Source organism: Neospora caninum, chromosome XI (genome assembly GCF_000208865.1).
Source record: "Neospora caninum Liverpool complete genome, chromosome XI".
NCBI classification, from domain to species: Eukaryota; Apicomplexa; class Conoidasida; order Eucoccidiorida; family Sarcocystidae; genus Neospora; species Neospora caninum.
In genome coordinates, this window is record NC_018397.1 from 2,672,091 (window position 1) to 2,686,129 (window position 14,039).

General features: G+C 55.8%; 1 protein-coding gene across 1 annotated transcript; it reads left to right on the top strand.

The window, feature by feature from the left end:
* Nucleotides 1–4,151: 4,151 nt before the first annotated feature.
* On the top strand, nt 4,152–11,670 carry NCLIV_056240 (conserved hypothetical protein; the record flags this gene model as incomplete). The annotated part of the gene is made up of 8 exons (XM_003885179.1): nt 4,152–6,290; nt 6,837–7,038; nt 7,751–7,856; nt 8,527–8,619; nt 9,191–9,560; nt 10,261–10,423; nt 10,990–11,045; nt 11,593–11,670. The coding sequence occupies 8 exons, from the start codon at nt 4,152–4,154 to the stop codon at nt 11,668–11,670; spliced, it is 3,207 nt and encodes a 1,068-aa protein (XP_003885228.1).
* Between the last annotated feature and the right edge of the window lie 2,369 nt (nt 11,671–14,039).

Sequence of the window (14,039 nt, forward strand, 5' to 3'; positions counted from 1 at the left end):
GAATTCAGTAGAGAAGGCAACACAGCGAGAGAGCGCTGTCACTTTTCCGTAGGTGCGACGCGCCAATGAAGAAGTCGACGGAAAACGCTCTTTCGGCACAGGGATAGGGTGGCCCAGGTTTTGTAGAGGGGAGAAGCGACGGAACAGCCTGAACGGAGAAGCCACGCGTGTGGTGGCGGTGTGGACCTCGTAGAAAAGGGAGTTGAAGGCGACTCGCCGCGCCTTCCCATGTATAGGAAGAGATTTTGATGCGCAGTTTTGAGGCTAGCCTTCTCGTCGAGAGGCAACCCGAGAGTTGAAAAGAAGTAGCCACATGGAACCTGTTCCTTTTTGCGGGAAAACTGAGCGCCGGGGCAGGCAGCAAAACAGTCCATAATTTTTTCCGGGGACGAAACCGCAGATGCGATTGGTGATTTGGGTCAGCGACCGCCATCCTGTGGTCCTTCAACTTGTGTGTGCCGGCGTCGCCGAGCTTTCTTCGTTTTTGTCAGAGGAAATGACTTCCGACCCCACGCGGGTTCTGACCGACGGCGCGGTTGAACGGCCTCTGTCCGTCGTTCCAACGTGATTCCTCTTCGGCAGCCGCTTACTCGTTTGTACGGTGTGACCAGAAATAGGGCTCCGGTTCCCCCACAGGCAAACGAAGGCACGACGGCAGACGCCGGCAAAACTGCATTCCTCCCGTCACCCTACCGCCGTTTTCTCGATTTGCCGTCGCACATGTCAAAACTTGGGGTGGTGGGGCTTCTCAACTGCATTCAGCCTTTCCCTGTGTCGCAGGATTGCGTTCGAAGCGGCACATACAGTGCGTACGTGGCAATTCTGTTTCTCCACCTCGCCCGAGTGACCAGTTGGGCTACGTGCTATTACTCAGTCCTTTTTCTCGGGAATCAGACGGCCCACGAGTTACCTTCTGTGCACCTGCGTTCATGCCGTAGACCAGAGCGCCAAATCTCTCCAACTGCAGGATTCGACTGCCCTCGGCCGCGGTTACACAATTCGGCATGCACTTGTTGCAACTCGCAAATGCCGGGGAGAGCATTCGGAGCACCGCCGGATGTCCCGAGCAAAAGCGGCGTGACAGGCGGAGAGTGAAAACAGAGGCAAACGCCCCACACAATTTTCGTACCGCCTTTCCTCCGCACACATCAGAAACGCGCTGAGAACACATTCAGCGCCGGGCTGTGTGCACCCCACGCCGATATCGATCCGCAAATCGATGCATTCTCGCGTTTTGACTCGACGATACGGTTCTGAATGTAAACTCCAGACTGGTTTCCTGAGTTGTGTCTCCTGCTACTCTGGCAAGGCATCTGCGTGTCTCAGCTTAACCGGGGTTTTTTGAAATCGGGTACGAGCGATATGCACGTCGAGCTCGCCGAAAAATGCTTAGACAACACCTGCTGCGTCGAACGTCTCTTGATCCTGATGTGTTAAGCCGCCCCAACAACGTGCGTCGAGGTGACTGTGAGTGCACAGATCGCTGAGGGTGTCTCGCGACACACGCTCGCGTTACGGGTTTGGTTTTCTAGCGGGGATCGTGTGTAAGCATGGAGACGCGATTTCCACGGTTTCCTAGACGTCAGAGCCTGGAATTCGCCCCGCTGGGTCGGGGGCGGAACCTCGAGAGTGGACAAACACTGTCGCGGACGATGACTGCTTGGCGGGCATCCTGCGGGTTCAAACACACGGACGCCTGTCGCACGCCAGGTGGAAGAAGGATCCCAGATTACCCTGAGATTGTCTTTGTTATGTTCGTACATGGTGTTCAATGCGCCGCCTAGCAGCCGGGCCCTCCTTGGCAGGCCGAGAGCCATGGGTAGGAGGAAAGACACACTCGCGAAACGCGAACCAGCGGCAGAGACTCCGAGAGAGCGAGAGCCGAAAACGGGTAAAAAGCGTCGGCGCGAACCGACCGTGTGAGAGAACCCGCATGCACGCGCGCGTGGTCTCGTCGATTTTTCGCGAGAAAAGACAGGACTTCCCGAAATTGAGCAGCTGGAGGCAAAGACACATCCCGGCCGCCTTTGCTCTAACGTGAGCACACACTCCTTCCAGGGCGGGAAATTCTGGAAGGACGCGCGGTTCTCTCGTTTCCCACGAGACTTTGCCTGTCAAACCCCATTTCTGTCTGCCTGCCGATTTTCCCTCGGTCTTGCGAGCGGAGCGTCCGCACCGCTCGCAAGGGCCAAGCGCCGCCACAACTCTGAGCAAGTCCAGAGGGGAAAATGAGCCGTTTCTTCGTAAACTCTGCTCGTCGCTTTCGTTTCCATAATAGGCCTCCCTTCTCTGCGCCTCGCTTGACACAGCAAGAGGGAGTCGGCGACTGCATCGGGCAAGAGGCAAGCAGCAAGACTGACAACGAGTCGCCCCGGACGAGCTTCCTCCAGTTCCGCACTGCGAAACGTGGCGAGCTGAGAGAGACGAAAGAGGGAGAAATTGCGCTTCTGTTTCGGTTGTCTTTTCCCGGAACTGCCCCCGAATCTGGGCCGCCAGGCGGCTTCTGCGCTTTTCGCCTCAAAGCTGGCAACGCGCGTCCTTGGCGAGTGGAAAAGCTGCGACTGACATACACGGCCGTCTTGTGTTTCTTCTCGTCTCTACCTTCTCCGTCTCTCTCCCTTCTCCGCCTCTCTACCTTCTCCGCCTCTCTACCTTCTCCGCCTCTCTACCTTCTCCGCCTCTCTCCTGTCTCTTCCTCTCCCTCTCTCGTCTTTCTCTCTCTCGCGTCTTTCTCTCTCTCGCGTCTTTCTCCCTCCCGCCCGCACGCTTCGGTCCTCGCGGCGTTTTTGATGGCCTTTCCGGAAGTGTGGAGGAGGAGCGCGTGGCTTTTTGTCACAAACGATGTTGGCCGCTCGAGGGACTGCCTAGGTGGCCAGGCTCTTGGGGACAAGGAGAGGTCCCAGAAATCCCCTTCTGTTGAACGGGGAGAGACAGCTGGAACGGAGCGTGTCTCTCCGGTCCCTCGTCTCTGTCCCCATCTCTTCCCCTCTTTCTTCCCTGTCTCTTGAGGTTGTCGTCTTTCCCCGTTTTCCTGACTCTTCCTGACTGGCCTTTGGGCCCTCTTTTTCCTCTTCCTCTGCCTTGCTCTGCCCGTCTCTCTCGCATGTCTCAGCCCGCGTGATTCGTCTCATTGTCTCTTTCCTTCCTCGCGCTTCCTTCAACGTCTTTTTAGCTCCGGCGCAACATCCCATGAAGACACATGCACCACGGAAGTTGACAGAGCTTAGGATACTGCGACACCAAGGACAAGACCTCCAATTAAGGCACAATGCGCAGAAGATCCGCCGCACCCTTACCGACCACGAGTAGTCTCGCTCGACGACGGTTTTTGCTCCATCAGATTGTCCCTCTCTTCTGTCTTTCTGTCGAGCACAGTATCGCCTGGTCCGTCGGTCTTTACTGCTTTCTGTTCTTGCATCTTCTCCGTCCCCCGATTTCTCTTTCCGTTCCTCCCCATCTTCTCTTCTCTGCTCTCCGTCCTCTTTTCCTCTTCCGCCTTGCTTTGTCTATGCTTCGCCTCAATAAAAGACTCAGCAGCCTGCTCGTCGCGTCTCGCTTCTCGGCATCCTCCGTCTTTTTTTCGCGTGCTTCCGGGAGTTCGCCCAGCGTAAACTTCCGTTGCCTCTCGGACACGCCCTGGCGTCTGTCGAGAGAGCGTCACTGACTCCTCGTGGCTGGCCGTGTCCTCTCGCTTTTCTCTCTTCTCTCTGCGCTCCTCACGTCCTCGTCTCTTCGCCTTTTCCTCTCGGACCTTCTGTCCAACAGGTAAACCCGAAACAGTCCCCCGGCGCCCTCACTTCCTCCTGCGTGGCTTCGGTCCACTTTCTCTCCCTCCGCAGCTTGTGGGGTAGGGAGGTTTCTTCCCACAAACTGCCTCTGGCCGCAGGCCAGGAGACGCCCGTAGCGGCCCCGCCGTCTGGTCAAAGATACACCACAAGTCCTTCCACCTGTCCGTTGCTTTTCTCGCTGCATCCGTGAATGGCATGAATCGAGGACGCTCCCAACAGATCCAAGGAACAAGAGCCGTGGCTTTCTCAGCTCCCCCACTAGCGCGAGTTCGCACTCTCGCCGCTCTCAGTGGATCTTCTCTCTGCTCGACGTTGCCTGTCTCCGTTGACCCGAACCGCGGGAAGAGAGGACATTTTCACTGGATGGCGACAGCCCCACCGACTCTGCATTCTGGACAGCTGCCGCCGTGCGGCGTTCGCGGGCGAGGGGAGGGTGAAGAAACGAGCTCCGACGAGAATCGCCTTCGGGACACCTGCTTTGAACCTCCTGGTCCCTGTACACCTGACCACGCGGCTTTGCCTTCCTCGCCTTCTTTTCGCTGCGAAGCTGCGATTTTCCCTTCGCTGCCAGCAACCCCGAGCTTGGCTGCTCCCGAGACTTCTCCAGATAGCGTCTCCTTGGAGACGGACCCAGGGATTGAGTCCCCGTCGCGATCGCAGTCTCGGCCCTCTCTCGCCTCGTTCGATCCGACGTCTCTCTTCCTCAAAACTCCCCCCATCTCTTCTCTCTCTGGTTTCTCCCGCTCTTCTTCCTCTTCCTCTTCTTCCTCTTCCTCTTCCTCTTCTTCTTCCTCTTCTTCCTCTTCCTCGTCTTCTCTCCGTTCGTCTGGGCAGTCGTTAGGTTCTCGCTCGGCGCTTTCTGGCCCTTCCTCACTGGCCGGACACCCGCGACAGAGCGGCGCGAAGTCCACGATGCCTCGCGAGCGTCGGCCGTCTCCTTCGGCTTCTTTGTTGACGCGCAATGCGAGCACGGAAGAGACGAAGCCTCGCGGGAAAGCGAGCGGAGACACATCTTCAGCGCGTCGCCGTCTTCCGCCTTTGCCTCCACAGTCGAAACCTGGCACGCAGCAGAGAGCCGTCGCTGGAGGATCGCAGCCAAGCTCGCCTGCCTCCTCGAAAAACGGCCGCTCAAAGCCCGTCCAGAAGAAACGTACCCTTGCTCGCGACGGCTCGTCAGATAAGGAAGAGGGAAAGCGAGACTCAGAATCCGTCTCAGCTTCCAACTCTGTCGCCAGCGCGGCTTCCAAGGCCGCTTCCAAGTCGGCCCTGAAGGCCAATTCGCAGGCAGGCGTGAGTCGCAAGGGGGGAGGCGCTACGGAGGTGCTGCCTTTGCGTTCGAGAGACAGCGGCCTCGGCCGTTGCGTGGAGGCGAACGGCGCGAAGTGCAGCGATGGGCCGGAGAGAGACCGCACCGATCTTTGTCGCTCTCTCGAAGCCCCGGCCAGTCCGAGGCCGCGCTCGATGCGGGGACTCCCCTCGTCTCGGCCGCACTTACTTCTTCCAGCCGTCCTCGGCGACCCGATCTTCAGCGTGGACCTGGATGCATGTGTCGGCGTTGTCGCGGGCAGTTTGCTCGGCCGGGTGTCCGCGCACCTGTTTGATCGCGAAGGCTGGCCGCCTGCGGGGAAGCGCGAAGACGCGGGAGGGGTTCCGCCCTCGTCGCCTGGCGACTCGACCTCGCTGTCGCTTTTGTTTGCGTCTCCCTCGAAGGCGAGGCGTGCCTCGTTCTCCAGACAGCGCGCGAAGACGTTCCTGGCTGCTCTCCCGGGCGCAGAGGCCGTCGGCAGAGTGAAGACGACCGTCGCGAGAATGAAACGCGCGGCTTCGAGCGCGGTCAGAAACACTCTCTACCCGACAGCCGTCACGCATCCGCCGCCTCTCCATCCGCACTGCTACTGCGGGGAGGCAGACAGCGAAGGAGAGAAGAAGCTCGCGTGGGCGAAGCGCGGAGGGCGAGGAGACGCGGAGACGCACGGGGGACAAGGGAAACGAGACCACCCCGAGGAGCAGGGGGAACTGGAGACGAACGGGAATGGCGACGCTCATGAGAAAGGGGGCGAGCGGAATCTCCACGACGACGGCGAGAGGCCGGCCGCGAAACGAGAGGCAGGGAGCGGCGCGCCGAGGCAACATGCCACGACGCGCGACACAGTCGAAGGCGAGGAAAGCGAAGAAACTGGGAGAGAGGAGCGTGAAGTCGAGAGGCGCGAATCGCGAGACACGAGAAAGAAGGTTGAATCCGACGAGTGCTTGGAAACCAAGAGGCAAAGAAAGGTCGGAGCGCGGACTCGCGGCTGGCACGGGTCGCACCTGCTCGCCGCTCCGCTCCTCCCTCTGCGTGTCTTCCGAGCGCGAAAAAACAGAGGAACAGACAAGGATACGTGCCACATGTGCACATCACTCAAGGGGCTCTTTGTACTCTTTGCTGCCTACGGCGATGACGCGTGCTCCAGTGTCAGCATCAGTCCGTCGTGCGTCTACTCGATCTTCGGGATGAGCGAGGTACTGTTCTTCAATTCCAGATTATTCCCTCTTCGATTCCCGAGGCCGTCTCGCGCCTCCTCCGCTCCTCTTTCTCGGCACACGTTTCACCTTTCGTTCATGCTTTTCCTCGAGTGCATTCCCTCTTTTTCGTCATCTTTAGCGACTCTTCCACTTGCGCGCTTTTCTCGCACGCCTCTTTGCCGCCCTTCCTCCCCCCTGGCGAAGAATTCTTAAACCGTCTGCGTGTTCTCTTCCTCTCGCTTCTCTCCTTCTCCGTGTGTCGCTCGTTCCCTTCCCTTCTTCTGCCTGTCACCTCTTCCGCTGCTCGTGCAGAAAGCAGATCGTTCACGGACGAGCACGGACTCCTCTCCTTTCTTCGTCATTGCTGTCAAATGCGCCCATGTCTCTTTCTGCGTGGCGAAGGGGAGCGGCGTCTTCCCCGATACTGCGCAGCGAAAAAAGGAGCGACTAGAGTCCTTTCGTTCTTGTGTCTACTCTTATCGTTCATCCGGGTTTTCGCGTTGCTCTCTGTCTTGTGGAGTTCTTATCTGTCGTGCGGCGCAGATTGTACGGTGGGAAAGCATATCGCTGAAGTGTCTCGGAGGCGAGCGCGTCTCGCCCTCGCAGTTTGCGCCCCACAGGTCCGCCCACAGCACAACCACGTTCTTCGTTAGTCGCCATCCGATTCGCTCTTCGCGTCGAGCACTCACCGAGCGAGGACGCATCTTTGCAGGAGGCGGCGGCGTCGGCCTCGTCATTTCTCTAGGTAAGAAGACACAACAACGCGAGAGGAAGAGAGGGAGATGGAGAGAGAGGAGGAGAGAGAGAGAAGGAGAGAGGAGAGAGGGAGAGAGGGAGAAGAAGAGAGGTTGAAGGAGAAGACAAAGCAAGGACAGAGGAAGAGAGGGAGAAGGAGAGAAGCAGAAGACAGGGAGAAGAAGAGAGGGGACAGAATACGGGCTGACGAGGCCAAAGGGAAGAAAGGGAGACGAAAAAGAAGTCAAATCAAAGAGTAGACAGGGATAGGGAGAAGAGAACAGGGAGAAGGCCAAGAGAAGAGAACAATCGAGGAGACAAAAGAAGCGAGAAATAGGGAGGAACCGGTCGGCCTGCGTGTGTGGGAGAAACTATCAAAGGATCACAGAAATGGAAGGGTACGCAGGGGGGGGGCGTTTTCTGTGAGCTCGTGTTTGGCGTTTTCTCTTTTTTTGTCCGAGAGACCGTGTCTCGCGCTGTGGACCACCCCGAGAAAGAAGAGGGGAGGCGAGAGGGGAACTCGCGGGGGAGCGGCGCTCGCAGTCGTTTTCGGCACGAGGCGAGAGGAAGGGACAGTCCAGTGTGCACGCAGAAACCAAAGGAGAGAGCGAAAAGGACGACTTTCTGGGGGGGGCGTGCAGAAGAGACATGTTCGCGACAGAGCCCACAAAAACCGAATGAAAGCACGTGTTATGTGAACGGAAAATCGGTTTCCTCTTCAGGCTGCGACGCCTACGACGATTTGCAAAAATTCTTTTGCATTCCCCTTTGGCGGAGCTTGGAGGCAAACTCCATGGTTGTCGTTGACTGCGACGGCATCTTCCTTCTGTAGGTGGCGAAGACGCGAAAAATCGAGGAAGGAAAAAACGACAGAAAACACAAAACGAGACGCGAAACGGAAGGAGATGGGAGAGGGGAGGAGACGCGAAACGGAAGGAGCCGGGAGAGGGGAGGAGACGCGAAACGGAAGGAGTCGGGAGAGGGGAGGAGACGCGAAACGGAAGGAGACGGGAGAGGGGAGGAGGCGCGAAACGGAAGGAGCCGGGAGAGGGGAGGAGATGCGAAACGGAAGGAGAGAGGGGCCGACAAAAGAGCGAAAAATGGATATGCAAGCGACCAGGAGGGCGAAGCGGCAAGAGACCGCGAGATGCGAGAGGAAAGCGACTACATGGCGGAGGGTTCCTTCGTTTGTCGCGGGAGACGCTCGACAGAGGAAACAAAGGCAGACGGAGAGAAGAAGTGGAGGTGAAGGAAGTTCTGGCGAAGGAGACCGGACGGAGAGATCCAAAGCCGAATGTGAGAGATTCATGCCAAAGGATCTCGTTGGCGAGGTGACTCCTCAGAACTGCCCTCCATCCGACGGCCATAGCGAGGGAAGACACAAAACGCGCTCGCCGCGCCTGAGACGGTTCCTGAGAGTCTCAGAAAACAGCCGTGTTCAGGCGCGTCGAAGCGGTGTTGGATATTACGATTCAAAAGAGTGCATTTTCGCGTTCAGGTGCGTGATGAGCGACTGCATCTCGGGTTCGCGCTACTTCTACCTCGTCGACATGCGTGGTTCGTGCAGCCGAGAATTCAAGGAGAACTACAGGTTCGTTTCCGTTTTCTACGTGGGACAGTCACTGTCTTCGTTTTCGCGCGGACCCGCAAAGACTAAAGCGTTGGGGGTCAGCAGTTTCAGAGGCGTGGAAGTCGCGAGAAACGCGTTCGCCAGCCGCCTTGAGGGTGAAGGGCGCCCGGTGCATGCACATGGAGTCAGCCGCACACGCAAGCAGGTGTATGTCTCCTTTGGCCTGAATCGAGGCTGTCGTTTCTAACAAGACTCGGTTCGTCTGGAGGTGTTTTCTCGCTTTCTGGAAACACGGCCTTCTCAGGGTCGCCATACAGCACAAAATCCCTCCACTCGAAAACGTTCATGTTTTCGAAACGTCGTTTCCCTTCGCAGAGGCCACGTCCCGAGCGAGAAGGCATCAATTCCTCGGGCCCTCTTGTCTCTTTCATCCCTCGTGTCTCCGTCGGCGTCTGACACGAGCCAAAGCGGGGTGTTTGGTGCTTCGCCTGCGGCTGTTTGGTTGCACGTTTTTGTGGCGAGAGATGATCCCGCGGGATGTTCTTCCCCAGTCAAAGGGAGGCGTTCGTTTTTTGCGGGTTGCCTGCCTCAGCTGGTCGACGACGCGGAAGAGTTTCATGCATAAGTTCGTGGCCTACCGGCGCGAGGCGCCCAAGCACTTCTCGCTGGCGAAGATTTTCCGGAATTCCTTCTTACTGGTGTGCGAAGGCAGCCACGCGAACCGCATTGTCGTCTACGACGCCTCCGCGGCGATCGTTCAGCACACCGAAGAGCGAAAGAGGCAGGCGATGGAAATGCGGCGGAGACGCCAAGAGGGACCAGCCGAGGCCGAGACTCTCGAGGACTTGCCTTGGAACGAGGACGCGCTCTGCGACTTGGAAGGGGACTGCGGCCTCTGGGAGGTGGAGAGCTTCGAGCGATCCAAGGCTCCCACCGTTCCACTGGATCGAGCAACGCCCGTGGTGAGAGGCTGCGCGCGAGTGCAAACGGTCTCGTTGACAAAGACGAGGCAACCTCCGAGAGTGTGCGCAGACAACGCAGCGCTTGCGACGGCGAACACGCCGAGAACGCACCACAGCGCACAGAAGAGCCGAGCGCGCACACGCGGAAGCACCTGACAGCGAATTCTCAGAAGAACTCAGATGAGAGCTTGCATCCGGGGACAGTTCCGCAGTGCTGCAAGAAAAATCAAATGACGTTCTGTCCATCCTGTCCACATCTCTCCTGTTCTAGGAACCAACAGATATACATAGGCACAGATATATATATATATATATATATATATATACGTATATCAGTATAGATGAATATCGATCTGTGCGTAGATTCAAGTGGAGACCCGTTAAACTGAAACAAAGTACTGGAGCGACGAGGATTTGGAGACACACACAACAGGTGTTTGCGTGTGATATATATATATATATATATATATATATATATGAAGCATGTCTGCACAGATATACGTGCCTCTCCTCTGTATCTAAATACAGTCAGATGGATATGCTTATGCGTGTATATATATATATATATATATATATTATATTGATGTACTTGTAGGAGATTAGGGCTGCGTGCTGACTGACGGCATGTACGGCGTTTTTGCCAGGTCGAATTGTTTTTGTGAAGCCTGTTCGTATCTGTCGCTTTCCCGCTTGTACTCAGCACACCTTTGTTGGGCATTTGACGACTATCGTCGCCTTGGATGCGAATCGCGAGGACGATCTGATTTTCTCGCTCGGCTCCGACGCGAAACTTTTTCTCTGGCGCTGGCGGTTCACAGCGCCGCTCATGGTCTTCGACTGCTCGCCCGCCACCTTCAACCTCGGTGAGCAAAGGCGCGCGTGAAAATGGGGTTTCGGTGTACAGACACACGCGCTGTGTTTCGACTCCGAGCTGAACACCGCAAACAGACCTCAGTTTGAAATCCGACTCGGGAGTAGTAGCCGCTTTGCCGCTTTCTGTGCATGCACACTTTCAGCAAAGACTTCTGCTCGGTGGAAATGATCGGAAATGCAGATGGCATGATGCAGGGTCAAGGCCGGTCATCATCGACATACACAACGCGTGTCAAGCTCTAATACACATCTGCATATATATATATATATATATACGTTATGGTGGTTCGCTGTGTCGGACACTATATATATATATATATATATGGTGACATGCATGTACTTATATATGAACATGTGGATAGCTGCACATGCGTATATAGAAAAGTGATACAAGCGTTGGTTTTGAGGCCTGCGGCGCACAGCTGCGTCTGACTACATCCATGTTTAATTTCGGCGTCGCAGTCTCTGTAAGGGTGATCATTTTTGGTTCCATTTCTCCGGCTTTTTCGTTTCTTCACATGCAGTTCTTGTTTGTCTCTCCGCGTCTGCTCCTTAGGCTGGCCTTGGGTTCTCGTGAGTGACGAGGACATTGTCGCCTTTTCCTGTGATCACGTAAGCGGCGCTAACGTCCACTTTTGGGCTTTGATGAGCTTCTGCGAACTGGAACAACCGAGGGGAAGGCTGGAGCGCTTCATCGGGAAAACCGGAAAATCAGGAGACCTCCATCGCTCACTTTGCTTCTGTGGGTGTGTGAACAAGGGTTGGGGGTTCATCGGTAAAACAAGCTGCTCAATTGTACGGGAAGTCTGTCTCGCTCCCGGCTCCGACGTTGTAAACTGGTTCTCCAGGAGCATCCCAGTCTCGCGTGTATATACACATATATTCATTGCACGTGGTGATCGGAGATACGTACAGGCTGTTAGCCGCACCGACACAACGCAGGGACATATTCACCACATCCATATTATATATATATATATATATATATATATATATATATATGGACAGCTGTTTGCGAGTAGGCTTTACGGGAATCTCTTGCTTTGGGTAAAGCGTACCAAAAAAACTGTACAGCGTTGTTTTTCACTGAAATGCACCGTCCGTCGTCCTTGTTTCCTCGACTTGCGGTTCCCCCAGGGTGTTTACGCCATGCCGCTAGCGCGGCACTCCCAGAGGAGGCTGTTGGTGCCGCTGTCTCGCCCAGGGAAGAAGTCTTGTTCGAACGGTGAAGACCTAAAGCGAGAAACGGGGACTATGTCACCTAGCGGGAGACAGCAGTGAACGGTAAACGCGTTCTTCTTCTTTCCTCGTGCCTCGTGGCCAGCAGAGACCGCTGACGACAACGGCGGTAAAACGCGATGCAGAGCCCGTACACAGCAACTGAAGCACGAAGCGAACCAAAGCCCTCGCCCACGAGAGAGAAGGAAACGGAGACGACACCGTGGAAACTGAAAACAGTTCGACGACCCAAAGGGATCGCCTTCAAAAGGAAAGGCCACAAATTCCCAGGCTGTCGCAGCGTCGTTAATAGCCTGGAGGCTGTCCGCTGGCAGCTCTTGGATGTTGTGTAAACTGTGTAGACAGGAGGACCACAAGCGATTCGATACACCTATTTTACGGAACTAGTCAGCAAAGAGGTGTGTAGATTTGAAGTGGTTTGCGTTCGAATGCGCATAGTGACACTGAGGCGGACAGATGCAGAGAGAAAGGTATGGTTCAACGATCGATGCGCGTGGACTTGTGTCCTCGCGTCCTGCCATGAAAAAGCGAGTTTGAGCCCGTCCGTTGCGTCCACGCGACAGTCCCCGCGGTGACGAGAAACCTACGAAGCCCCGTCATTCCCGAGGGGATAGGGGACGTAAACATTTCGCCATGCAGAAGTGCTGCCAGCGCGAGAGGTTGCTTCCACCGTCTCAGAGTCTCGAGTTGGTTTCGAAGACCCAGTGAGACTCTCTGCCGTCTACACGGTGAGGTGCCTGGAGGCACTTGTGTGATGCACAGCGAGACGTTCCTGCAAAGGACATTTGCATGCAGTTTTTAATTTCGTGTCCCGGCGCGAATTTAGAGAACCGTTTTTCATTTTTGCTTGTGCTTGTGCGGGCGCGAAAAGCCAGCGGGTGTCATCAGCCCGGGGCTATTGTCGAATGCGGAGACGAACCTTCTTAGGCACTTTCGAGTTTCGCGGGGAGTTGTAACGCGTGCCACACCGAGGCGTGTCTGGGGGGACTGAAGGCTTGTTACTGCGAGAGGAAGTCGAGTATAGACAGACCAACGTCGAACGTGAATGACGGGGACTACCTGAGTTCCATGACTGCCTCATGTCGAGAGTTGGTGGGGTGATTTTATGTGTGGTCTCCGTGAAACTGTCTTCAAAGGGAGACAGAACGTTGGCGAAGACAAAAGGAGGATCCTGGCCTGCGATGTGGCGGTCCCAGGAACCGTAACGTTTTTTACGGAAGAGGGAATGCTCTATTGAAAAGAGAATGGCCTCTCAGCTATCTTTCCCCAGTCGGTGCGAGTCGTGGCAGCTGGGGAGCGCCACACGGGCCGTTCCGTTTCACGTTATCGTCAATGCGTTTTGTACTCACAAGATATTGGCAACGGATCCCCGTTTTATATTCACCATCTAAGCATCTCTTGTTTGTTTTTCAGTCGTGCAAAACAACGTAGGCTGCCCCGTGGCGGCTATATGCAGAGTAGCGTGGCTCAGATTCGAGACCTGGCTACTTTGAAGGCCGGGTATATATCTGTTGTATGCTTATCACCGCATTTGAGCGTCGAGGCAGATTCACGAAACTACAACATGTGTAGTCTCGTAGATAGCCTGTACAACGCCTTTTGAAAAGGGGAAGAGGCGCTTGGAATCTGGGTTCGTAGGGACGTCTGAAGTCCCCGTGTCACCAATGCAACTGAATCTCACATAGGAACGATGTGACAATTACACCCATGATGCTGAGATCCAACATTTCCAGCGGCCATAAAACGAGAAGTTGCCTGTGTCGACACCGGAAGCGGCCGAGGTTGAGGCACAGTCGCTTGCACCTAGGCAGCTTAGCGTTCCGCTACAAAACGTGTGCGTTCCCAAAGCTATCCGTAAGTCTGCGGCACATCTGGCCCCAGCGGCGAGCGTCTGCGGTAAATATACTCATATAAATACGTGCGTAGATTCCACCTCGGGATGATGAAGTATGTCAGTGTTTACGTCGAGTTAAGAGCAGATGACATCCTCTCTTTCTGTTTTGATAATCGTGCAGGCAGCATGCACGTGCTTTCTGCTTGGCGAGGGTGATGCGAACGGACGGACCGTTCGTTCTCATGCGCCCGAAGTATCTACAGGAGACTTTGGAGGAGCCTCTCTGTCGCGGTCGACCGACACACAAGTGCAAGAAAGGAGACAGCGCACTTGCGAGGGTCTAACATGGACACGACCCGACGCGTCGGGGGCAACCACATGGGATTGCCCTAATGTTGATGCATCAGCAGTTGGTGACTCAAATTGAGGCCAGTAGATAAGTCATTTTTTCGTTATCGAGGCAGATCGACTGAAGCCTAGCGGCAAAACGGCAGACCGGCGTGGGCGAACGGGGCGAAAATGACGAGGCAAGC